Raw genomic sequence first — 10,012 nt, 5'->3', positions numbered from 1 at the left:
AAGGATGAAGATAGGCAGGAGCAACAGGAGGATGAGGAGAATGAGCAACACGAGGAGGAGGAGGGTGGTAAGGAAGAGAAACAGCAGAAGGAGAATGGGGGAGGATGAAAAGAAGCAGGATAAGGAGGATGAAGAGGATCAGGAGAAGCAGCAGCAGGCAGGGGATGAAGAGAAACAGCAGCAGCAGGATGAGGAGAAGGAGATGCAGCAAGAGCAGCAGCAGGATGAGGAGAAGGAGATGCAGCAAGAGCAACAGCAGGAGGAGGAGAAGGAGACGCAGCAAGATAAGCAGCGGCAGGAGGATGATGAGGAGAAGCTGCATTAGCAGGAGGATGAGTAAGAGGAGGAGAGGCTGCAGGTGGAGGAGAAACAGTGGCAGCAGCAGAATAAGAAGGAGGGGGAGGATAAAGAGAAGCAGCAGCAGGTATAGGCTGAAGAGCAGGAGCACAGGCTGGGAAGGAGCATGGAGGTGGAGGTCGCTTGGTTCCAGCGATCGCAACATACCAGGCGGTGCGAGCTGCGAGGGCCGCACAATGCCACTTGTGGCTTTAATTGGTTTTATTTTTGTAACCAGGTTGCAGTGTATTGCAGATCTCTGCCCAGGTCCCTCTTGAAAAGGAGATCCAGATCTCAACAGGGTTTACCTGGTTAAATAAAGGGAAAAAATAAAAAAATAAAAAAAAGACTGTATGACACAATGTTTTGAAACTTTATTATGTTAAAAAAACACTAAACATTAAATTCTATTTAGGATTTCTGCAGGATCTCACATACATCACAAATGTCATGTTTTCAGCATCATGCAAATGGAGAATGGAGATTTGTTTTCTATCTAGAAATGTTGGTTCCTTATGGTTTAATTCTTTGTTTATTGTTTTCTTTGTTTTGTTTTTCTCAGTTACTGTCCTAGTCTTGGTTCTGTTATATTTTCTTTTTAGTGTTCAGTTTTGCTTTGCTCCTTGTTTTCTAATGTTAGTGGTTTAATAATTATTTTGTAGTGTTTTCTACTTATTTCCAGTCTTCTGGTTTTTTCATTTGTTGCCCGCTGCTGCCCTCCTGTGTTCTCCTTTCTCCATAGCTCCTGTTTTGTTTCTGCTCTGTCTTCACCTGTTCCCAATCTTCTCATTAGCCCTCTCTTTGTCTCTGTCTCCTTTAAAAGCCCTCTCTCTACAGTTCCTCTTAGCTGGGTCCTTGTCTAACATCTTCAGTCTTCTTCCACTTCGTCTCTCTGTGTCTTCCTCCTTGAGTTTTGATTCCCTGATGTCTCCATGTTTTTCTGGGTTTTTTTTTTCTTATTATTTTTTCATGTTTTAAAATTTTTTTTTTTTCATGTTTGTTTTTTGGACCTTGTTTCCATTTTGGATTTTGGATTCTTGATTGCCTGTTTGTTTGGACTTTGCTTTTTTCAGTTACTCCTTCATTAAACCAACCATGAAATCAACTCTGCCTACCTGCCTCTGCTTTTGGGTCCTCAACCCTCAAACAAATCCTGACAGTTTCTCACTCAAAGCTAGAAGTAAATTGGTAGCAGCAACATTCCTGCCACTTCTGGATTATGGAGATGTCTTATATATGAATACTTCAACCAAATGTCTAAAATCATTAAATACTGTTTATCATTGTGCTTTAAGGTTTATAACTGGTAGTAGATGTTTGATACATCATTGTGATTTGTATGCAAAAGCTGATTGGCCCTCTTTAAGTGTTCGGAGAAACAATCATTTGATGATCCTTATATATAAATCTCTCCTTGGACTAACACCAACATACATAAGCTCTCTTTTGCATAGATCTAGTACATTTTTTACGCTCAAATGTCTTTATTCTTCTACATGTTCCTCGTGTTCGAACTGATAAAGGAAAGAAAGCATTCAGTGCGTTTGCTCCTACAGCGTGGAATCAGCTTCAGTCTGAGCTCAAGATGTCAGACACTATTTCATTGGACTTATTTTGAGCGGTTCTTAAAGATAGATAACAAGCTTCTATGACACAGTGTCAGTGCTCTAAATAGTTTTTATTGTTTTATATTTGTGCATATGTATTAATTGGTTTTATTTTTGTAACCAGGTTGCAGTGTATTGCAGATCTCTGCCCAGGTCCCTCTTGAAAAGGAGATCCAGATCTCAACAGGGTTTACCTGGTTAAATAAAGGGAAAAAAAAAATAAAAAAAAAAAAGACTGTATGACACAATGTTTTGAAACTTTATTATGTTAAAAAAACACTAAACATTAAATTCTATTTAGGATTTCTGCAGGATATCACATACATCACAAATGTCATGTTTCAGCATCGTGCAAATGGAGAATGGAGATTTGTTTTCTATCTAGAAATGTTGGTTCCTCTTCATCATTCTCCGGTTAAAGCGGATTATCTTGGCTCTCTATCTGCATGTCCTCCTGGATCCTCTCCATAGTGTCAGTCATCAGCTGGCAGGCCTTCTTGTGTTTAGGCCAGTGCTTCACCTGGCATGATCTTCAGAGAAGAAAAACATGACAGAGGTCAAAGTAAATCAGTAGGAAAATTTGATTTTTTCCTTTACAAATGAAGACTGATCTGCATTTTTCACCCCCCAGGTCAATTTAATCACATTTTGATACACCACAGCTGTCAGACTCTTGAATAAGTTGAAAACAAAGCTTCAGTGCTTTCTGATTGGATGGAGAGTACCTGTAAAATAAGTTTTCAAGTCTTGAGGATTTTGACTAGGTCGTCTAATAGATGAATATGATTAAAACATTCCTTTTCAGCTCTGGATGTATGTTTATCAGCATTGTCTTGTAGAAATGGGATTTTCTAAGTCATTGTCAAGTATTTTTCAGCCTGTAACAATTTTATTCTAAGGGATTGCACTCTGCATTTTATTCTTTTTTTTTTTTTTTTTCAAAACACAGCATGTATCCTAAAAGTTTCAAGCTTGGTCTAATTAGATCAGAGCATTCCTATTTGTTGTCCTTTAAAATTATCAACACAAACTGCAAACAAGAACTTTTATGGCTCAACAGTAGCTACCTTCGTTACGCCATCCATTCTCCTCCAGTTGCCACCTCTATTCAACGCTCTCTCTAACAACCTGTCTGTTTAGATGTACTTTTACGTCTTGTTAGGTTTGCAGTTTTTTCTGCTTTGCTCTTCCCATTTTGTCATCATACGACAATTGTTCATGAACAAACATAAACTGGTTTACATCTTTTCTCTAGATTAAAGTTTTCATGATAAAAAAAAAAACCCACAGGTGTCAACAAGTGTTTTTTTTTTTTCCAATTAAGAGCATATTGATGACATTCACACTGTACTGGAGATAATATGTCTTCTAACAAGCAGGAGAGAACAAAAAACATAAGAACATCTAAATTTATTGTGGGGAAAAACATTTTTTTTTGGCTGTAAGTATGTTGTTCCATGTTGTGTGTTTTTTGTCATACTGTCCTGACCATTTGTACTAAGTAAATACAATTTAGCTAGTTTCCCTGCAAATCACATGGTTAGCATGTGCTCATATTTATGTTTCCAGCTAGTGCATGGTGTTCTGTCATAGTTTACAGTACAACTGTCCCCAAACTGGAAAGCTACTTAAAATCCAGGAAAGTATGGGTCCATTGCTGGATAGCGGGTCCTGGGGACATAAAGATTGTACAGCTGCAGATGATTTCTACAACTAAAAATATCTGATTAATGATGGTGGGAATGGGGTGTTAGGTTGTCTTTTAGACCCCTATCAATAAATAAAGTATTTAAGATGTCTCTGCTCTTAAAAAGCTGTTTTATTATTATTTATTTTTTCCTGGTTTCAAAACTGCCTTTTGGGATGTCATGTTTGCTGTGTTAATTTTTAGGTGTTTAATAAAAGCAGTGCTTAAAAAGGTCTGAGATTTAATAGTTTCATTTTCGGGTGTCTTTCTATGTGAACTTTATTTATTTATTTGCAAAGGAAATTTATTAGAAAGCAATAAAACTCTCACAATAACACCCTTACTGAGACAAAAAGAGAAGTTTATTTAGGGAAAAAAAATGTTTTTATGACAATTGTCTCTGAGAGAGAGTGTTCAGAGGATTAGCACTAATTAGCGATGTGAAAAATCAGCCCTGTCTAATTATATTTAAAAGCTATAAGCAATTATCAGACAGGTGTATTTTTAATACGGTTGGTTTAGGTCCAATAATCTTGGAGAAGTTGGAAGAAAAGAAAAAAAAAGTGTTGAAACTAACCCCTGCTCTGTTTATCAAATAAATGAGTTTGAATGGAAACAGCTGTGTCAGATTTTGATAAGGATATTTAAATTGTATCGGAGCAAAGGATGCTAAATATTAATTCAGGCTTCATTTTTACAAATTTCTGTTCGTGATATCTTTTGCCAAACTAATGGGGAAGCCTTTCCATTAAAATTTCAGTAAAATACAGTAAAAATTTGGCGATGTAGCATGTAAAAATGTCAGTACTAGCCCTCCATATATTACCTGTTACAGTACCACTCTATCTGGCATCTAGAGCATCTCTTTGAAGCCTCTTTACCACAGGATCCACACTTTGGTTTCTCTGGGAGCAAACGCTCCATGACATCCAAGTTGTATGTCTGGGCCAACCTTAATGAGAGATTTTTAAAGCACCAGTTTGTGAATTTCCCTCCTATATTCTTTCACATTGCACTCAGGTTAGTGTTTCAAGGATTACTTACCTCTGGGCCTGATGTTGTAAGTCACTGTCAGATGGGCTAAATGTTTCTTTGACCTGATATTTTGCTATTGCTTTCCACTTCCCAGAATTGTCTCTGACAATCTGGCTCCACATTTCTGGGATCTGAACATAAAGAACATCTGAGGGTGAGAGCGCGGAAGATGGGAATGAAGGTACATGTGTCAAAGTGACTGTACCTGTTCTAGAATCAGCTCTTTCTTTGGTGGAGCCGGGTCTGTGACAGCAAGATGAGCCAGGAAGCGCTGGAGCTCAGCCAGGATCGGCAGCTGATCGATCAGCACGTCTGTCAAAAAACTCCTGAGCTGGGAACAGCACAGCAGCAGCATTCAGACATCAGCACACCTCAGGTTGTAGGGATACTCAGGAGAATATCTGTGCTTGCAAAAGGATGCTCAAGGTTGTCTGGTTATGTAATTAGTGCTACAGGAAGAGGATGAGAAGCTCATAATAGGAGGAAGTAGCATTAAAAAATACATCTATGGGGACTGGATCTGTTTTCTACAAGGAAGGAGGTCAGATAACATGTAAAGGACAATAATCTGGAACAGTGGTACTTCCAAAGCATTAGCTTAAGTCAAATAAAATCCTCTTACTCATAAAAACCCTTAAACACATAGAAACACATATAGTTAGTTTATATTTTGTTTTAGTTTTTACCTTTAGAAGTTGGTTCTTGTTGAAATTGTTGAAGTCGTATTTTCTTTGACATTCTTCCTTTAGTATCAAACTGTACAGAGCCAGCCAGACCTGGCCATCAAGTTTAGTCATCTTCAAATGGTCCTCAGGAGGAATCCTCTGCCATTTGCCATTAATGTTCTTTTCTACTTCACCTAGAGGGGGCAATAGAGAGCAGACAGGGCCTTACAAAAGCATTCAAATTCCTAAGGCTCATTTCTCCTCTTTTCCACAGTATTTGATTGGGATAGTTACAATTCATGACATCTTATTGCATTTCGTACCTTATATAGCTCATTATATAGTACCATTACTTCAGTGAAGTTTTTGGACGCTCACTCTGAGAAACTTTATTGAGCAAAGAGCAAACTTGTTCCAAGCAAAACTGCTTCAGGCACAGACAGTTACGGTTTATGTTGAAACTAGTGTTCTGCTTTTCTACATAAGCTTTACTTCCCATCTGTTGAACCTTCAATGACATTTGAAGGTCAAGTTAATAAACAAGTAGATATAGTTACTAGAGGTGGTTTAAGCTTAAATAGATTTGGAAAAATGTTTTCTCTGACTGAATTTTTATGTCGAAATTTAGTTTTATTGATTTTATTTTAGTCTTGAAATATATTAGAAGTGCATATGCATTTTTTTGATCTGTTGAATATTTCATTCTTAAATAGTAAATCAGATGTTTGGATCAGTTACCTGGTACTTAAAGAAGCCTTTTCACTAAATAATTTTTATTGGATGGCAACTTTTTACTTAGACCAGAGTAAAATTAAAATAGTTTTGTCGTACTTGAGAGAAATTTCTGAAAATTTTAGCCACTTCGAGATCCTATTTGATAAACAAACACAAGGTAGCGTATAATAATTATGTGAATAAGTGGAGGGAAAAGATTTTTAGAACTAAAATCTGAGAGGTATAGCCTGTATGTGTATTCAGATCCCCCTTTTACTCTGCTACCTCAAGATAAAACCCAGCGGATCTACAGTACGTGGGATTGAATATCAGGATGGAACGGCTGCTCATCTAAGGCTTTATTGGTCTGTTAAAGAACATTAGTAAAAAAAACAACAATAAAGTTGCAAAATGATTGCAAGATGAATATCTTTATGAAATCTTATAAATACTAACAAAGGGTCATATCCCTATGTTTTAAGTGCAGGTATTAAGATCTACCGTTTACGCTCCGACTCCAGGGGCAGGACTCTATCAGCTGAACCAGCACACATGGCATATTGTGCGTACACAGCACACGATTGATGACACTGATGCTGAGAGGAAAGAGATGACACATTAGTTTGGTTTTTAGCATCCTGCTTGTCATCTATGAAACGTTAAAGGTTTCCATTCAATTTGAAAAACAGAAAATGTAACTTCAAAGCAATCCCTCCATCATGTACCTGTAAGAATGATCTGTGATGTAGCTCAGGACAGATACAGCTTTAAGAGAGATTTCAAACTCCAGTGCCGCATTCTGCGTCTGCAGCTCCTTCATTAAGCAGAAATAAAAGGATGTGACTCATATCCCTGGTTTGAATGATGCTGCAGTGTGGAAGAAATGCAAGAAAGCGAACAGAGGCATCAAAAGTTTACCTCTATAGGGGATAGCTGGTTCTGTCGATCATGAGCCGCAGCACGGCCCTTGGTTGCCTCACTGGCCAGCAGAGTGAGTTTACGATGGCAGTAATCCACCAAGTCAAGAAGAGAATCACCAGCTGCCTCACAGGAATCCTAAACTTTCAGAAACACAATACCTGATAGGTTGACCCGCAAAAGTATTCACACCTATGATATCATAATGCAGATTAAAAAAAGGGCTTTGGTCAAATCAAAGCTTGAGATGTTTAATGAAGAACGAATTCAAATAAAGGTTTTTCTATAAAGAACCAAAACACATGGCATATCGTTCAGCTGTTAATTACAAAAATAGATTAAAAAACAAACAGAGATCCTTTTTCTTCCACTTTCAAATTTATATTTAGTTTAACTGCCACATAAAAGCTTAAAAATACAATTACGGCTGGGAAGATAAAAAAAAAATTATGTAAAAAGTTGAAGGGTATGAACTAATAGGTAATGATAGCACATATCATTACATTTTCCTGATGCTGCAACCAAAAGCAAATTAAAACATTTACAGGCAAACAAAGACTCAGGAGAGACTAGAAATATCGGAGAACCTACTGACCTTATGAAACAACACTGTTTCAAGCAGGTTGATGATTGTAGCCTCATGGTGGATCTAAGAGAGACGAAATGAAAATTCCATTAAATGTCATTACGAGCTGATCAGAGCTGTTGCAGATCTAATTTTCACACGTACCAGCATGTAAAGATGAAAGGTGCACTTAGGATTGAAGTCTTGCAGCTGGCATAGGATGGGGAACACTTTCTGCTTCCACATCTCCACAAGGATCATCTCATGGACCAGAACAGGTATCTGAGAAAAGAGGAATTGATCACTCACCCTGCTGTTAGTTATCACTTTGTAGATATAAGAGCTGGAGGTCACCTTTCCGAAGGACACCAGGAGCTCCTTGACAAACTCATCGTGCATGGCTGAAGCATTCAGTATGGCCTGCATGTTTAGTCTCTCAATATGTTCGTGTTGTCTGAACCACCTGTTAACACAGAAGATTTGTGAGAAAAGGTGAGGGTTTTTAAAAACAGATACAATTTGAGGCCTTTTTTCTATAATCAAACCCATACATAGGGAAAATATACCCACTCTTAACCCCACAATTATAAAATGTTTCCCCAGTCTAGCTGCTCTCTGCCTTTGCTCAGACATCAAGAATTACTTCCAGCTTGGCAGCAGGTGGAATAATTAAGTGAAATAAGTAAATGTGTAATTAAGTGTAATAAGTAATAAGTAAATGAGCCTCAAGAACCTGCTTTTTAACTGTCAATCCTGTATGAAAGGACTGGTAGTACTGTGTTGTTGAAGGTTTCCTCTTTTTTTCAGTTATTGTGAGGAAGCCTTTTATTGCATGATTCATTTGTTATTTGTATGACTTTCTGATAGACTGCTATACCTGTATGTCTGCTCCTGTATTAAACAACATGTTTGTATGAGTATTACACAGTTTGTACTTGCTAAAACAGAAAAAGGCAGGGAAAAATCGTGAATTCAAACATGTTTTCTTAACAAATCTTCCAGATTTGTTCCTTACATTTCCTCACATTTTCATTTTTTCCTTATATAGAAAGGCATCACAAGCATGACACTGCCAGCACAATGTTTTATAGGGGCCAGGGTGTGTTTTTAGTAGATTTTGCAATTTAAGTTTTCTGCCTCACAAATCATTTTAGATCAATCAAATCAATCAATCAAAAGTCTTAGTTTTGGTCTCATTAAACTATTATATCTTTTGCGCTTATTACATGGCTTGTGGTAAACTACATAGAGGCCTTTATAGAACAACTTAATCTAGATCACAAACAGGTTATTCTACCTTTTTATTTAGGGATATCAGATCAAAGGCAGTTTCTTTAACTTTGCCTTATAATTTTTTAAATTCATATCGCAGAAGGGATCTCTTTGTTCTCCCAGAAACGTTACGTTAGCATACATTGGCTCATGCTAACGTTAGTTTATGATCTTACCTCGCAGAACCCACTTCTTTGAGGGAGAAAATATCCAAACTTTGAATAATCCCCTCAGCTTCAACAGGCAGCACCACCGACGTATCCATTTCCACAGTCTTGATTATTTCAAACAATGTCGGGTAAATTAAAACATTTACAGCCGCTCTGGTGAACTTATTTGTTAATGTCCAGCAGCCAGGGTGAGATATACACAGACAGTTGCCAAGGTAACCGTTTTACCTTGTAGTTTTCAGTAGTCGCCACTAAGGGGCGCCAGAGTTTGACGTAAAGTACCAAACAACGGGGAGGTTTTCTAACGTTGATTGACTGTTCCGTTGCTAGGCAACGCCGCCTTGAATTCCATTGTTTGTAGCCAATCACAGCGCCTGAGCTGAGACGAAGGAATAAGAAAGCCGAAATTCAAATCCCTGCTCGCAAAATATGCGATTAATAGGATTAAGTAAGAGTATCAATATATAAACGATATATTCTTATCAGCTCATATAAGCAATGAATCAAATTTAAGTCAATGATTGTGTGAAGACCTCTAAACGTATTGAGGTTTTTAGTGGCCAAAATCTTCTATTTTCTGATACCTGGAAAACAAGATGAATTGTACCTTGAAAGCAAAAAGTATATAAACAGTTCTGACATTTTAAATTTTAATTTAGTTCAGTGATTTTGTAGAAAGCATTTACTTACAAGTCTTCAGTAAAATATTTGTTATCTGTTTATGTAAATGTTGAATTGAAACCTGAAATAACTGTAAAGTAATAAAAAAAAAATGTAGGTTATAGCTTGTTCTCTCAAAATCCTAAAAAGACAGATCCTGTACAGTGTCATTACAAAAACAAAACAAAAAATATTTAAAGGTGAGATTTTAAATACTTATGAGAGGATTTTATGTGTTGCTATATTTTGTGTTGCTGCAAAGGTTAATGTTTCTTACTATTTACAGTAAATACAGGCAATGTAAGCAGGATATACAACAGTGATGACTGTATTTGGTCTATTTATACAGTTAGCGTAAAACAAAAAAGAAACAACACAATAAA

General features: G+C 37.1%; 1 protein-coding gene across 2 annotated transcripts; it reads right to left on the bottom strand.

Moving 5' to 3' along the window:
* Positions 1-708: 708 nt before the first annotated feature.
* zmynd10 (zinc finger, MYND-type containing 10) lies at positions 709-9,501 on the bottom strand. 2 transcript variants are annotated; one of them, XR_005280341.1, is made up of 13 exons: positions 8,976-9,501; positions 7,882-7,990; positions 7,693-7,809; positions 7,558-7,611; positions 6,963-7,100; positions 6,770-6,858; positions 6,546-6,640; positions 5,352-5,524; positions 4,871-4,996; positions 4,675-4,796; positions 4,457-4,582; positions 2,259-2,473; positions 709-765 (listed from the first exon to the last, which is right to left on the bottom strand). XR_005280341.1 is itself a non-coding variant. In XM_038280052.1 (12 exons), exons 1-12 carry the CDS (start codon positions 9,062-9,064, stop codon positions 2,359-2,361), a joined length of 1,353 nt encoding a protein of 450 aa, XP_038135980.1. In that variant the 5' UTR covers positions 9,065-9,501; the 3' UTR covers positions 2,185-2,358. The 2 variants fall into 2 exon arrangements, 1 of the variants encoding a protein (XP_038135980.1); XM_038280052.1 differs by lacking the exon at positions 709-765 and having other exon boundaries at positions 2,185-2,473.
* Between the last annotated feature and the right edge of the window lie 511 nt (positions 9,502-10,012).

Source organism: Cyprinodon tularosa, unplaced genomic scaffold (assembly GCF_016077235.1).
Source record: "Cyprinodon tularosa strain WSP-4 unplaced genomic scaffold, ASM1607723v1 ctg1558, whole genome shotgun sequence".
NCBI classification, from domain to species: domain Eukaryota; kingdom Metazoa; phylum Chordata; class Actinopteri; order Cyprinodontiformes; family Cyprinodontidae; genus Cyprinodon; species Cyprinodon tularosa.
Note: the sequence above shows the minus strand (reverse complement) of the source record. Positions and strands in the feature narration are given on the sequence as shown.

What these genes read in the sequence shown, in the direction of transcription:
- zmynd10 (XM_038280052.1), bottom strand. Translation starts at nt 9,064, where the DNA reads ATGGATACGTCGGTGGTGCTGCCTGTTGAAGCTGAGGGGATTATTCAA. An exon ending in AAACAGTGTTGTTTCATAAG is followed by an intron (nt 7,101 to 7,557) that starts GTCAGTAGGTTC and finishes CTGAAAGTTTAG; the next exon opens with GATTCCTGTGAGGCAGCTGG. An exon ending in AAGAGCTGATTCTAGAACAG is followed by an intron (nt 4,797 to 4,870) that starts GTACAGTCACTT and finishes CTTTATGTTCAG; the next exon opens with ATCCCAGAAATGTGGAGCCA.